We start from the raw sequence: 16,327 nt of genomic DNA on the forward strand, positions 1-16,327 counted from the left end.
CTGCTTACAATCGCGGTGAGTGTTGAGTTGCCCCCCCTCCACCTCCCTTGAGGCTGGGTGTGTGACCGGCTTCGACTGGGCAGTGGCTTGCAAGTGGGGGGGGAAAAGCAAGCTCCTGGAGGGCCACGACAGCGGCACCCTTCCTTGACCAAGGCCAGCACGGCGCTGACGGGGGGGCACAGAGCTGGAGGCATGCGGAAGCCCACTCAGCTTGGGCGTGCCAGTCTGAATTGAGCCCAGGGGTTTCTGAGGATGTGGGCCCGCGTGCTGCCCCTGGGGTGACCAGCGGTGCTGGGGGGCTGCTCCCGCCCGGAGCGGGGAGAGCAGGCCGTGCGTAGTGGGCGCCCCATCTCCCTGTTGCACGCTGTACACAAGCACAAGCCTCCCTCCAGTCGGGGAGCCCACACCAGTGTGCCACCTACGGGGTGGTTAGATTCCCCAGGGGGGAGTGTTCGTCATTCACGGCGGTGCCCGCAGCTTCCCAGGCCACGTGGGCCGGTTGCTAGTGCGAGCCGCTGGTCTGATCGCTCAGGTCCTGGGTCTCAGGGCATTCCCCCACATGAGGGGGCTGCATGCCCGCCTTATTGGCACCGACCATCTCCCCCCCGCAGTGCTTGGGGCGCACTGAGCAGACCGCTGGTGTGGCCAGTAGTAGCAGCATGCCTGCCTCATCCGCCAGCGTTGTGGCGCACCGGGCCACCGCTCGGGTCACAGGGCTTCTTGGCGGTAGAGCGGCAGGATGGTCAACAGCCGCACGGGTGGCGCACTGCACGAGTGGTCGGCCGGTGCGACCCGAGGAGGGTTCCGATAGCGGCTCCTGGCTCCGATCCCCACAATGTGAGCGATGGGGCCTGTTGTGGCGCGCCGGCTTCCTTGCTGGAATCCTTAAGTTCTTGCCTCCGGGTGACGGCTTGTGCGGACGGGAAAGGGGGGTAACCTGTGGCCTAGATGTGAGGTTGCAGGGTTGTGGTCAATGAGCTGCACGTGACCAGGCGGTGCTGGGGTCGCCCCCCCCCACACTCCATGCCCGCACGCAACACAGTACTGCAAGGTGGCTGCTTGCCAGGGGCCTAATGGCGCAGCCCTGGGCGAGTACCCAGCCGGGGTCTCCAGTTGGGGGCCTGCGGGACCCCCACGTGTGGTCTAGTTGGCTAACTAGAACCAGGGGACAGGTTTCCGACTCCTAGCCTCCCAAGTGGGAAGAATCGGGTGCTGGAGGCTGTCTCCTGGTAGGCTCTCTCCGCTGCCCACATTCTCAGGTGAGCCCTTGCCACGTCGCTCGGGGGAAGGCAGGTTGCTTGAACCTCCCAGGTTAGCATGCAGTGTGACCCGTGCCACGTGGGGGACAGTACTCTACCGCGCAGGTCCCTTACTACACATGTTGCGGGGGCAATATCACGGCTGTCGGGAGTATGTTTTCTCCTGCCTCCAGCTCAGGTCGCAAACAATCACAGCCTACAGTAGGGATGCGTCTTTGGTGCTCAGGCAGACGGTGTGGGAGGCGAGCTGGTGGCTTTATGATGCATCTCCGCACGGACAGGTGCTATCAATTTAAGTGACATTTTCGCATTGTATTTCACTACGGGGGAAGTATTAGTAATAGCACTCGGCACTAAGGCTGGGGTACTGTTTATCTGCTGTTACACTCTATTAACAGGAACGTTATACTCTAAATAGGGGTCCCCAGTCTTGCATATGGTCTCCCTTGCTAGTTCATGACTGATCGGGCGCAGTGCAGCCGGGACTATTCAAGGTGCTCCATTCAGCATGAATGCGCGGTCGGTGCGAAGGTCCCCTAAACATCCACTACCCTAGTCCTAATTCCATCGATGCCCAGATAAGGCATAAGGCAACGAGCAGCTGTGTCGCAGTTGGCGAAGCTTCACTGAGAGGGGGAGACGTTGAGGGCTCACCGTGCGGGGACTGTCAGGCCGCGTGGCCCCCTTCTCAAGAGAGAGGCAGAAATGGTCTTTTGTCTCTGGGACAGCAGGTTCACACGGGCCATGGGTTCTGATAACGTAGATGCTTCAAAGCAACCGGTTTGGGGCTGCTGGGTTTGGACATTGTGTGCCAGTATCTTCTAGAGCATGTAGGCAGTGCATCTTCACAACGCCAAGGTCCTGAGTTCGAGCTTGGGAGGATGAGTGGTCGTTCCGACTGGAGTTCGGCGGTGAGCTCCGTGACTCCCTGGGGCTGTCAGCATGGGTGATGCGGGGGCCGTGCCTCAGAGAACTGGGGGCAGGGTAGGCGGTCCAAACTTTTCACACTGTACCCAGTGCGAAGGCAAGCGGTCTGCCTGGAGGTATGGGACCAGTGTAACCCTCGCACTGCCCTGTGCACAAGCACACCCCAAAACCCCAGTGGAACGGGTAGCAGGCTATGGTTTGTTGAGTCACCTACGTGTAGTTTGATCATTGGAGGCACTTCCGACTGCACGATGGAGCTGTGCCTCGAGGCCCATGAGCCTAGCCGGCTTGTTCATGTATAGGCATCTGCATTCAACCATCCTTGTTGTTTCACATAGGTTCTCCTTTGGTGTGCGTGGCTTCGGGGGGAACAATTGAGCAGATGGGGCGTGCATGTAGCTAACTGTTGTATTGTAAGTAGGGCGCAGTGTCATGTTCGATTTCAGGAAATTATTTTTCAGTATACCACTAAACCGAAGCCATATTGGGCCGTTAACCTGGTTGGTGTCCGGCGCGTGAGAGGGGCAGATTCTCCACAACACATTCATCACTGAATACCCCTCCATAGTGTTCTGTCGACTACCTTGTTCTGAAATGGGCAGGGGGTAGCTGGCATGGGTAGGTTGGATATGCACCGTATCATTGTTTGATTTTGCTCGCAAGAAAGTATCATTCATAGGTTTTTTTTTGAGTGTCACTCCCAGTTGCACTGAAATGATGAAAATGTCACACATAGCAATCTGAAACCTGGGCAGCTATGGATGGGGGCGGCTAGCTCCCGGTTGGCTATGCAACTGAGCTATAATTGTGGCTTATTTCACCTTATGCAAATAGAAGCGCTGATTAGTCAACAGATGGGCTTGTTGTAGGTAGTGCTCCTTTTGTAGTAAATATAGGGATGCAATGACATGTGCTGAATAGGTAATGTAACTGGCGCTCAGGTATAGCGTTTCAATACCTTTGAGTTCACATACACGTTACATTTGTATAATTAATATGTAATTCTCAATGCGCGTTAGATTAACGCTATAAATGGCGGATAGGTCAGGCTTTTCAGGGAGCGGAATACCTAGTAAATGCGCTGCATGCCGGTGGCCGGTCTGAATGCCATAGTCATTGCCTGAGCAAGCTGGGTAGCCCTGCAGATTAGTTTTAACGCTTAAACAATCCTTGAAGCTTGCTCGGGGCTCCCTCAGCTCTGTTGGTGTTTTTATATTGGCCAGGTCCTTCTGGAACTCTTCACTGCTGTGTCCAGGACCAGGGGGAAGGTGTACACCGCTTTTAGCACCTATGCTAAGCAAAGATTTCAGCTTAAGTGTTGAGGATGATATAATATTCCTGGTCTTTCTGAAGGGCACCATACGGTAGGATGCCCCAGCGGCAAGGAGCAGCTAGGGTAGTTTTCATGTGCATTATCGACCATGAAGCGAAGTATTCATCGGGGGGCTCTGCTCACACTAAAGTGGGCCAAGATCACACAAAGCATAGGATGAGAGTGCGGAGTCAGTCATATATGGCGATTTATGAGAATATGCCAGAGGTAGCGACTATGACATCACAGACTTGATTTCATTTTTTTGTTGTGGGGCGTCTGCCTTGGCAGTAACCGGACCGGGTGCCCTGGGTGGGGCAAACCAGTATATCAGTTTGGGGTTGACTATTGGTGCGTTAAACCAATTTGTACGGCCAGGGTGCCATAAGGGGGGGAAGGCCACTGGGGGCAGTGTTTTTCCTTTGGCTGCACATGAATGAATAATGTCTTCATTCACTAATACCAATAATGGGCATCGCTCCATCCTTCCCAGCTAGGTAGACCAAATCGGTTTGACATGCCCTTTGACCTTGATGAGCGATTCATTCAACGCTTTTCTTTCAAAGAACTATTCTCGCCAATTTTAATTCAGTAGTTTGGATGGCGCCCAGGTCTCGAATCCATCAATATTTCTTTGCGATCTGGTGACTCGCATTTAAGGGGATGCTCATGGTTCTTTGCGTGGTTAATTAATGTTTCTAGTGCACAAAGACACCCGTTGCTTAAGGCCTCATGCTCCCATTGCTTCACCCTTGGTTTGGTCATCCATAAGGGGGGCAGTCACTTACATATAAACGTTTGGTTGGTTACGTTAGGAATAATTTTCTCACTCCTGAGCTGTAGGACGGTGGCCCAATTGACAAGTGAGTTATGTAATCCCTGTGATGTCATGATGAGGTTTGGTAGCACAGGGTAACAGGATCTGTTCATGGTGTGGTCACCTTGTATGGGGCTAGATATCCGTTGGTCTAAGGATCAGTCAGTTATCTTTACTCTGCAGAACATGAGCACAAAATAGTCAAGGTTGGGGATTGTGCCATGTTCATTATATGAAACAATGTTGCGAGGTTGACAGATGCAGTGACCGCTGTAAGGTTGGATGGGTGGCGCAGGCAAGTTTCACCCAGCTGAAACAAAGCTGGGCACCCTGGGTCTGATGCACATTAGACATACATTCGCAAGCCAGGGTAACACCATTCAATTGACGCCGTAGTTTATCACCAAAATTGCCTGTGCTGAGGTCTGGTCGATGCAACTAATGATGGGCATGTTGCTTAAGTTAAGCTATAATCACCAGCCCTTTAGCCATGGCAGCCTGGCGGGTGTGGGGAGTTGTCACCGTTCAAGTGCGCGGGGTTTTAGAAAGTTGGAGAAACACAAGGGGCAAGAATGTAGTAATGAACACAAGACATTCCCAGATCCTAGAAAGGGCAGGTAGCTGGACGTACTGTCCGCCCCCTATCCCCGCGGACTGGTCTGCCCTCTGGTACTGATTAGCAGAAGTTTGGGAGAGCCAGACCTCACCTAGAGGTGCCTGACTCAAGTTTGAGGGACAAGTCCATTGTGTCACATTTACTGAACGTCTAAAAATATTCTAGTATCTTGCAAGCTGTGGTGTCTGCAGAGTTTGGGGCAGGTTAGCATCCCCACCTTGCATTCATCATTCCAACAGCCCAATAGTTGATAGAACATGGGGGACGCCTTCCCAAAGCTGAGCTAGGTGAACTGCTGGTGAAGATCATTTTTTCAAGGAGCAATTGAGCGCTGCAGGTGGCCATTCCTTGCTTGAGATAGATGATAGCTTAGGTCCCCGATAGTACTCACATACTGGTCCAGTGGCTACAAGGCAAGGAGGAATGTTGAATTGATTGCCCACTTAGCATTAGTACTATTGCACAGAGGGATGGAGGGAAATTCCAGGGACATGGGTGGTGTGGCGTCAATGCTAGATGGTCAGCGTATGCTGGGTAGGAGGTTCCGCATCACCAACCAGAAGGTGCCAAGTGAAAAAACCCAGTAAAAAGGTTTAATATATTTGTGTCTCTGGCCTTACAGCTGTGGGGAGCGTGTCTCATTTGAGGTACGCCCAGGTGAAAATTGTATACTTAAGGTTCACATGACGGATGCAGTTTGTTGTATCTCCTAGCGGATCCACTGAAGGTGTACTGCAGCTAAACAGGGAACTGGGAATCTTGGTTCACGACACTTTGGCAGGTAAAGCATCCAGGATTGGAAATGGACAGTAGGTACTGGGCATCTGTGATCCGACGGCAGTTAAGCAAGCGGGTTGCGCTGCGTAAGTTGTAATTGCACGAAAGGGTGAGGTGTCTCCAATAGTGGGCACAAGACATATATTGTTTCAAACCAGCTTTGACACCAGTAAGGTGTTCACCAGGGTTTAGCAACCAAAGGGGTTTGTGCATCCGTCTGGCCAACAGGGCGAAATAAGTGCACCCCAGAACCAAGGGTATGTGACATGATCCTGCAGTTAGGTGCAAATTCCCGCCCGGTTAATAATAGTTGCCTCGCTGGGTGGTGACACTGTCAGCCAACAGAGTGTGCTGCCATCCCAAGAAATGGGGAAACAAGGTGTCAAGCACAAAAGGCTACTATGTAAAAGAACATTTGGCATGTCCAGTGATCAACAAAAATTAAAATTTAACGGAGCAGGTAATTTTCCACCGCTGGGGTTGCCCAGGGGTGGGCAGTGTGAACACCTCTGCCCCTCCCCCAACCCCCCCCTCCCATCGTCAATATTCTAGGATGGGGATAGGTAGGACCTAGTCAATCCTTAATGTTAGGCACCATATCGCTCAGTGCGCACTGTATTAAATCAGGCAGATTCTCTTAGCTGGTAGGCCAGGGGTTTCACCACAGAGGGAGCTGAGATGGCAGAATTCCTTTAAGGAATAAAGAGTGCATGGCAAGGGCAGGAGGGCACTCTTGCTCATCCACATACTTCTAGTTCTGAACATTCCTGTGCGTCATGATTTAGAAAGCATAGGGACTGTGCAAATGTGAAGCACAATTTTCCTCACCCGATTAGCCAAAGTAGGCAAGCGGGGTTGGGAGCGGTTACCTAACATGTGGGCTGCCATCCCATAGAATGGGGGACACAGGTGTTCAGGCACACACGGTGCTAGAAGGGCGGCAACTAGGTTAATGTGAGCCTGGGTGTCTGATTTTGTCCCGCCTAGACTTGGCACGGGGCTCAGTCAGGTAAGGCAGTGGAACTTTCCGGCAGTAGGGTGAACAGTTCTTGGCACAGGTTCACAGGCCAGAAGGGTCTTTGTCATCAGACACTAGCTGTTGCAAGCTAACGTCAAGGGCCATTGTGTTATAGATGGGGTTCATCCATCTCCAGTAGGGAGGGACCTCTTCCCTTAGATTTGCAGGAGGCCTGGAAATGAACGGTTGCAGGGAGAAATGCGCTGTTTGGTGAAATCAGCAACTACAGGGGTCAATGTGAGCTCTGGTGGTCTGAGTTGATGCCCCGCAGAGGTCAGAGCTAAGCAGGGGAAGCCGTTGGACATCCCGGCAAGAAGGAACTGCTCATGGCCTAAGTTCGCAGACCAGTGGGGACAGGGTTTCAGCAGACACGAGCTGATCCAGGCTAATGTTAAAGGCTACGTTGCTAAAGATGGGGTCCATTGTCACCATTGGCATCCAGGCGTACGCCTAGGTTAGGTTGACAAACATGGGGTGCATCTGTCACAGGTGGGCATGGACACTTTCGACTGGACATGCACAAGGCCCTAGAAAGCAGGTTGCAGATCAGAAATGAGCTGTTTTGGTGGGGGGGCTCTGGCGGTGACGGGGGCCGCCTCCAGAGCTGTGGTGGAGTTACAGGGCGATCTGGAAACAGACGGGTACAGTAAAGGTACCTCTGCGGCAGACGGGTACAGTAAGGGTACCTCTGCGCGGCACAGTAAGGGTGCCAGAGCCAAAGACCAGGAGCCTCAGGGCAGGTTACTGGAAAACCGCGATGGCACCCCGTTAGTCCTTCGGGCGGTTGGGGGCCTGACCAACCGGGGGTTTGCCCTGCTACGCTACGCCCCGGTAAGGGCGTAATACGAGACCAACGTGTCACGTGATCTGGAAAAGGATCACCATAGATGTAGCACTGCCTGGGTATCCTACAGTGCTGGCTCATCAGGCGGGTGGGGGCAGCATAGGTTGGTACAGCTGCCCGCCCTTGGATCGCCCGTAAGATAACCCACCATATTGCATACTTTGTATGGGATAAACCTGCAGCAATATTTTCTCAGGACAAAGTTATCTTGCGCATTTATTTATTCATGCATGCTCAGACGGTGAGTGGGGGTAAGTTGCCAATAATGGCACTATTTTTTTAACTGAGGTTTTTAGTTCTACGTCAAACAAACATCTCATAACTACAGGCATTGATTTATTTATTTGTAGTAAATCAAACACACAAAAAACACAAAAAAATTGCCATTAACAAAGCCAATTGTTCCAACTCCAACCAAAGGGAGCCATATTGCAATGCAAATGCTTGTTTAATAGACCGATGGTTACGCCCATTGGGCGTACTTCCGCTCTCTTTGTGTTGTGGGTATATAGACGTGCTACATGCTCCGCCTTTGATGGGTGTCATAGTACACCTCTCACTTTAACTTTTGGTTCCGCGGAACTCCTTTCATTCACGGGGACTTGGGATCGCATACTATGTCGCAGGTCTTCTATTTAAACATATAGTGTGGATATTTTACAACTATAAAACATATGAATTTCTCTCGTGTTGTAACTGTCTTTCCCTTTAAGGAGCGTTGGCTCTCCTCCCCTTTTAGAGGTGGTAGACATGAACTCCCCTTTAAGGGATGTTATGTTTTCGCTCCTCCCCTATCGTCTGTTTTGCTGGTTGCTTTCCCTGCGTCTTTCTTGCTGGGATTCTCCTCCCCTTTCTGGGATGTTTGTGTGACGTCACTAGTAGTTTTGATAGCTCGCAGGGTAAAATCGACTGACAGACAGATAGCAAGCAGGAGCACCAGGAGCCGCTGGCGTGAGCATCAGAGCATCGAGTCTAGCCTGAGAGCCCAGAACCGGAGCTATGCCGTCCGATCGGCCCTTCAAACAGAGGCGCACCTTCGGTGAGAGGCCCTGGTGGGGTTTGGGTCCAGGACTGCTTGTCCTCCCTAGATAGGAGATCTTCCACACTGTCAGCAGTCCCCAGCCCGCATACTGCTCTCTCTGCTTAAACGCCTATGTTTACTCCACTGTATGGCACCCGATCTTCACCCCACCTTGATTTGTTAGACCCTGCTCTGTCAACACACCTTACCCATAAAACACCTGTTAGCGTCACCCCTTCAGTGCCTGCCATCCCGTATCTTGTCCTGCCTAGCTTAATACCCGCCACGATACCTCATCCCCTTGAATCTGTAACCTTGCTCTCACCCCATCGCACTTGTCTCCGCCCCTTGTCTGCCCCCTCCATGCAACTCTGATCTCACTTTGTTGCCTCGCCAGTGAATATCGGCACAATCTGTTCTGTCGGCCACCCTCACTGTACCCGTAATCTACCTGTCTAAACAATCATCCTCGCATAACTCCTCCCACCATTGTTTACCTCCACTTCTTTATCTGTCGCCAAACCCCACTTTTTCATACTATACTTCTGTACCTGGCACCCCCTTTGTCTTTCAGTTTCTTTTATCTGTCACTGCAACTGTATCTGTCCACCCCTCGTTGTATATGTCATCCGCCATAGTTTTCACATTCGCCTTTCCGTGTTCCATAGGATAGCATCAGTATTTACCGTCTGCCACACCGTTTTATTTTCCCGATTGTGTCTGTCAACACCTCTGTATCTGTAGAACCAGCCAGTGACTGCATCGGTCACCCCTTTATATCTGCTACCCCAGGGCACTTTGTCACCCCCACAGTACCTGTCACAGCCACTGTGTCGGTTATTTATCGTGTCTTCGCTGCTTCTATCCGTCGTTTACTATTCTGTCACGTCGACATTACGTGCCCACCACTGGACATCACCCTACCACAATCTTCCCCCGCACCATCTCTTACTTCCGCTGTATCTCTACTCAGCCTGGGTCTACCCCACCGTCGGGGTCCCTCATTTCATATTGTCTGTCAACGGTCCCCGCTGACTGTGTCCCTCGCCTATCCCGTTTGACCGTTGCCGTGTTATTCTCCGCTGTTGTGAAATATGACTCCTCGCTCAGTGATGACTCGGGCCCTGTTTTTCCTTGGCTTGCTCGGGGGCCTCCTATAGGCTGTCTAATTCCAGGATTATCATGGAGTAACTACAAACATCTGTTATCCATTATTCCCAAGAGCCCCATTTTGAACGCGCTCTACATATGTATTTGTTATAATCCGTCTTGGGTTAAGTCTGGGCATGTCTCTCCTTCTCCCCCTTCTTTGTCTCTTTCTTTCTTTCTCCTACCATACCTTCTACTCCACTGTGTGTGCGTCTTCCCTCTCTTAAATATATAAATGCATATATGTATGTGTGTTTGTGCTTCTGTGTCTGTCTCTGCTTCGGTGCCGTTCTCCCCTTTTCATCCTCTGACACCACCCTCTCTTACTTCTCTTACTGGTATCCGTCTCGCACTCTTTGCGGTCTAGAGTTTTCTTCCTCTCTTTGTCTGGGCCCCTCATTCGCTCGCCCACTTGTTCTCTGTCTGAATCTTAAATTAACGTTTTTGCCAGAGAAAGTACATGAGCTGTAACCATCAGACAAAGGAGTTGAACGTTGTACACGGATGACGTTACTTTTTGTGTCTAACGTCATAACCGGATGTAACATACGACAGCTGTTTTTGCCGTCTTTTGTCCTAGAAAGATGCGCATTTTTTTCTTCGCTGAATTTGAAAGTTGTTTACTTGGCAGAGATCTTCAACAAGTATCTATCTGTCTTTGTTGTGTCTGCTCTTTGAAATATAGGAGTAGAATGCCTCTAGGTGCTTACGTCTCGGTTGTTGCACTGAGTACAGAGCCTGTTCTCTCTGGGTTTCCGCTTCTTTTTGTAGTGCTCGTTTCAGACTCCAGTTCAGCCACGAGCCACCGTCCTTCTGAATAAATGTGTATAGCCCTTGTTCCTTCTTTACGAAATCAGGCTTTCTTTTTAGCGTTAGTTTAAATGCAAGAGTCTATAAATGTCCTTCTTTGTGTTCATTTGTTGTATTCATTTGTATTTGTCAACAGTATATGCCTTTGTGACTGCTATCACACATCTGTACATTGACTGAGGTAAATCCCACGACTTCAGTCTATCTCAGATGTTTAATTTGGAACCAAATAGTTTGCCGCTGCCCGCGTCCCAAGCAGTGGGACATCAGCAGGGCAGCACTCTAGTGGCCGCCCGTCGGAGCCTTCCCCCCTGCTGCCTCGCGCGCGAGGCTACGCCCACAAAGGTTATGACCCCCCAATAGTGTGGAGCTGGAGGCGGGCCGTTGGGGGCGGGGGGCGAGGCTTGCCCCCTCTACTTAGGAGGCCCTCTCGCCCAGTTCCTCCCCTGTTCCCTGCGCGCCGCTCCAGCCTGGACACGCGTTATCGCCGTTCGCCTCCACCGAGCAGGTCGCTGCCCGATCGTCTCGCCGTCGCAAGTTGTCCGTCGTGCGCCCAGCTTTCAGCACTCCTGCTCGGTGAGTTTGCCGGTGACCTTCCTCTCACCCCGGCCCTGTCCCTGGGCATTTCCAGGCGACGGGGCCCTGTGGTCGGAGTACCACGGGCAGGGGGGGGACCGTGCTCGGAGCTAGGCTCAAGGCGTCGGCCTTACTGTTTCGTGTGTGGTGGGGGCGCAAGTGTTTCAAGAATGGGTAGTACGCCGTGGGGCTGCAGCTCCATGGTAGAGCGCTTTGTGCACAGTGCTGCTGACCTCGGAGCGGGGGACTAGGGTCCAAATAGTTTGTTTCCCCCTGAACTACATGGAAATGGCAAGCAAACATTTGTGGGTTATTTCAGTCTGATGTACCGGCAAGCATGGGCACAGACTGAGTGTAACATGGAGTGGGTACATGGCTTTCACTGTTCCTGCAGAAAAGGGGCAAATAACCTTTCCAGAGCAGGCATTTTAATGTGGGTTTCAAATGGTGAGCGGATGAAGTTTGAGGTACCCCACATACAGTGAGTAAAAGTTTTATGTAATATCCATGGCCCATGAGTGTCTGCAGGGACGGAATATGAGCATTTCCATGTTACTTAAAAATGCTGGAGAAAATTGTGGCACACATTCTCAAATAAAGTGGGCTTCATTTGGCTTTCAGGGATATGAACTCAACAGTAAGATTCCGGTTGGTGTGTGGGGGGTACGGGTGGAGGCTGGAACACTTGAGTAGCTGCAAGAGGGAGTAAGGCAGACTGAGGCAGGGTTTCCCTGTTGTGAAGTGGATCAGGATGAGGGTGGACAGACCGGCCACTGTGACCAGCACAAGCCACATCATGATCAGTGTGTTTCCTATACCCCTGGAGCAAGGGGCTATTTAAATAATCCTATTGTAGAGCGTGTATAATCTGTTCACGTTTGTCTGTGCTTGATATTACATTTAGTCCAATGCACAAAGCACCCACGCGCCACAAGCTCCAGGTGTTAAATAACTGGAGACCCCTGAAGTGGGTGGGCTGTGACCCTGCTGAAACGACAAGGAGTAGTGTTGCAGCAGCCCGGGGCAACCTAGGGACCCGCCATTCATGACCTAGCAGGCCCCACTTAGTGCAGGTTACGAATCTAACAGTCAACTGGAGCCAATACTCCCAATCAAATTCGTGGAGTTTACTATTGTTGATAATGAAGGCAAAAGAGGGCCCTAATAGCTGTGGTAGCATCACCAGCCCATTGGCACTATGAGGAGGCCTCTTATGCAAATCGCCAGCTCTGAGTAAAGAAAAAAAGGGGCCCAGTGCAAATGATGACTCTGAATTGATTCTTTATTGCTTGAGTAACAAAAATCATTGCAATTAAAACATAAAAATCCTGAATAAAAGACACAATTTCCTGTTACTTCGAACAATGTACACCTGTAGAATTTTTTTTTTCTATGGTTACATTCCACACCAGAACATTGACACCAAATATAAACCTCTTTTATCACGGTCACACTGGAATCATAAAACAATAATATATTATGGCAACATTCCCACCTAATATGCAATATAAAATATAAACATTATGTAACATTGTGCAAATATACTATAAAGTGTCTAGGTGTAAAAGCTGTAAACATTATGAACTATTGTGCAAATGGGCAATAAAGTATCCCTATAAACATTCAAATTCAAAATTTACTTTATTCCATTTCATGACAGAAGAAATCATAAAAGTGCATAGCAGCAATCATGAATATACACATGGGACAACAAGAGAACAATTAATCACAGAAATTCATAAATAATTTACCATGGTCTATGTTTAAAAATACAATCTAAAAAGTTTATAAAAGGTTTTAAAATGTAATAAAAACTATCCCTACACATTTTGAGGCCTGTTGTCTAAAATTACCTGAAAACCAAGGTTTAAACAATGTGTAGCATTGTGCAAATAAGCAATAAAAGTGCGTCAGCGTTTTCATATATTCTTTAAAACCTGATTGCAACTTTAATTTCTAATAAATTAAAATGACCCGTAGGTTGCGGACACCAGCAATTTTCCAGCATTTCCCAGCATTTTCTAAAAATGTTATCGTTTGACAGGCAAGAAATTTGGGGTAAGACCACTCTAAGGCTGACAGGTCTAACAGGTATGTAGGCAACATTCACAAGAGCCTATTCCTTAACATGCATATGTGAAGCCAAAGTGTTATCCAGAGCAGCTGTTCATGAAATTCAGTACATTTGTAGGTACCCTATCAGCATCATCCAAGAGGACTCTAACCAAACAAGTATTTGAAGATCTCTGTTATGTTTTTAGCTATATACAGCTTGGTGATGTATTGCCATCATTAACATCTCCCAGTGAACAACCTCCGGTCGGGTGGCCCCTTGCTCTGCAGCATACTGTGAGTTCACTTTGTATAAGAGGCCAATATGTATATGATATATTTGCACTAAAACCCACATCAATACCTCTGAAATATGCAACACAAAGATCATTAAGCTGTTTTAAACTTCCTTCGTGCCCCACATCACTGCGTTCCTCAATTGTTCCCCTCCCCTCCGTCTCAAATGTGATTTAATAACTGCAGTGCTCAATAAGCCTGGCCCAGATCCTGAATTGTTAGACAATTAGGGAGCAATAACCATCCTTCACTGTATAGCCAGGGCTCTAAGAGACATCGGGGGACACCCAGCGAATAACACACTTGGTTCTGAGCAACCTCATTAGTGACTGTCAAGCCAGGCTTCACCTTCCACATAGAATGAAAATGGTTCTGATGCGCTTCAGAGAAGAACTGCTCACCACACCTACCCATTGCCAGGACCACAAACCCATCCATTTGACGGTATATTGGTAGCCAAAGAATTAAACTGCAAAATTTGCCTATAATGTCTTGCAATATCCTGCGGAGCAGTAGAACAACCCGTATAGTAGTTCACGATAATGACTGACTGCCCCAAATGAATAAAACTGACCCCTTATTTTATCCAGTATTTAGGTTGGGCCATTTGGTCATTGTTGTCCTGTGCCCTCTTTAATGTCTACAAGAAACCTTTGGAAAACATCTTTTCAAAAATCTGGTACTAACGCTGGTGATTCTAAGAATCGAATGAGAGTAATGACCATGTGGATTATTGACTAGATGTGCTGCCTAGCACAGTGCCTTAAACTCGAAGTTTGACAGCAGCCTCTGCATAAACACTTCCAAGACTGAGGTTTTTTTTAACTTCTTTCTGGTCGCTCCAGCTTGCCTGAATTTAACTGCCAATTGTTGGGCCTTTGGTCACACGAAATTCCTCTACGGTGACACAACGGTGTTGAGGGGGTAGATTAGGCAAAACTTTATACTGGGAGTATACGATACACTCTCCCTAGGTCAGTACTACTTACACAGGTATCCTATAGCCCTACTTGTGTACAGACCATGCATGAGTATAAAAAGTTCTTTATTAGAAATCCTTATTTCTTTCTTTTTAAGACCCTCCCCCACTTTGTTAGAGGCATACTTCATCATCGGGTCTCATCCTGGCCACTATAAACCAGAATGGCTCAACCATGTTCCAGGAAGTTCTTGAGGAAATTACCTGATGGGGTTTGGGTGTATAAAAATACCTTAGAAACACCTGTTTTTCCTTTATTATCGGTGTCCCATGTATGGTTCCAAAGTGTTTTACGTAGGTGCTTAAAGGTACCTTATTTTCCCAGCACTTTACTCTATTTTCAGCCCTAGCACGAACAGTGGCTAAGGATCCTGGGCTTTCATCAGTACAAGTCTTACCACATATGGAGTTTGTTGAACCACTCAGTGTCCTCTTGATGTCAGTCAGACTCACTGTAATTAGACCTTACAAAACATAAAACATGTAGGCCTACTGGCTGCATTGTAGGAAACGCGCATTCATGCCCTGAAATTGTTACAGGTGCTGCTCCCTAGTAAAGTGCAAGACATACGTCCCTGTAGTCACACTTGCGTCAAGGGTCCCATGCCGGTAATAAATCAATTTTGTTACCCGGCTGCAATCTTGGCTGCAATTGCTGGCCCTACCCCTTATTAGTCTCAACAAGTTTGGCAATGTAGGAGTCATCTTGGATCTTCTGCTGATTCCACAGGTCAATATCACTCCAGAGACTGACCTCTTCGTCATTCTCATCCTTTGTGAAATCATTCAGCTGTTAATCGTAATCCTGAGTATGATTCTTCTGAAGCAGCCACTCTCCACATAATCTGCTATTGAAATACAGTATTTGAGACTTTCCGCTAAACTATGGATAGGGTCCAAATAATGGCAAACACGCCATCTGCCACATTCCTGGCCTGAAATGTTTATAATATCTCATCTGCTTTGATATTCCACTGGCCTCAGCCTAACACTTAGGGGAATTTGAGACATTCGACTATTGTGAGATGCCTGCCCTGGGACTTCATCATCTTACAGTCCTAACTTGATGACCCCAATGCCAGCTGATCACCTGCCTAAAATTGCCAACACAAACCAACTTCATTTACGTGGTGAGATGCAAACATCTAAAAAAGCTATGTTTGAGACTCCTCTCCCTTTAATTTATTGTCCTCTTTCTGAGAATGTATAGGGTAAGGCCCAGTCTAGCACTCGGAAATGTTTTTAGTGAAGTCCTAAACTCCTGGTAATCAATACACCAAAATCTAAATAGTGTTAAGGAGTTAGTCATATCAAAGGGGACGAGGTTTGGAAAACTAGTAGTTGATAAGTGAGGCAGGGAGTCAATGGACCAAGTGGCCAAAGAAAGGCAATCTCATCAGCACCTCATTTAGGAGAGCTCAGGGAGACAAAGTGGGGAATCAGTCCTTTCTGGTAGGCCCTTTGTTATTTGGGATGCGAGAGACCTACACTAACCTTAAGGGCTGTCTGTGATGGTGTTTTCTCTGTTCACAACTAGCTCCACTTCAAACCTCTTATATTTTGTTAGCCTGGAAAATGTGCTATATACTGAAAGATTGTACAATTAAATTGAATTGTCTAAATGTTTGTTGGAGTACTTTGCATTGCTTTGAGTGAGTCCAGAGTGGACATGCTGTGGCTGACAGTTCGCTTAATAAGTCACCGACTGATCAACAGTGAATCATTTCAACCCTCTGGTGATGATAACAGCAGATGGTACTGTAATACTTAGTGATTTATGCTTTGTTCCAATTTTTTGATTACCCCTGAATTGTTGGACCGCCTGAGGTTGGTCTTCGTGAATTGCTAATAAGGGGACCAAAACGTGGACACA

The 16,327-nt window shown here is 48.7% G+C and overlaps 1 protein-coding gene across 1 annotated transcript in view; it reads left to right on the top strand.

The window, feature by feature from the left end:
• Positions 1–8,352: 8,352 nt before the first annotated feature.
• The window catches only part of MAP1LC3A (microtubule associated protein 1 light chain 3 alpha), a 134,836-nt gene continuing 126,861 nt past the window's right edge, over positions 8,353–16,327 (top strand). Inside the window, exon 1 of the mRNA XM_085619096.1 lies at positions 8,353–8,609. Coding sequence (XP_085475222.1) covers positions 8,570–8,609 — 40 coding nt within the window. The 5' untranslated portion in view covers positions 8,353–8,569. The remainder of the gene's footprint in view (positions 8,610–16,327) is intronic.

This window comes from Triturus cristatus, chromosome 7 (genome assembly GCF_964204655.1).
Source record: "Triturus cristatus chromosome 7, aTriCri1.1, whole genome shotgun sequence".
In the NCBI taxonomy this organism is placed as follows: Eukaryota; Metazoa; Chordata; class Amphibia; order Caudata; family Salamandridae; genus Triturus; species Triturus cristatus.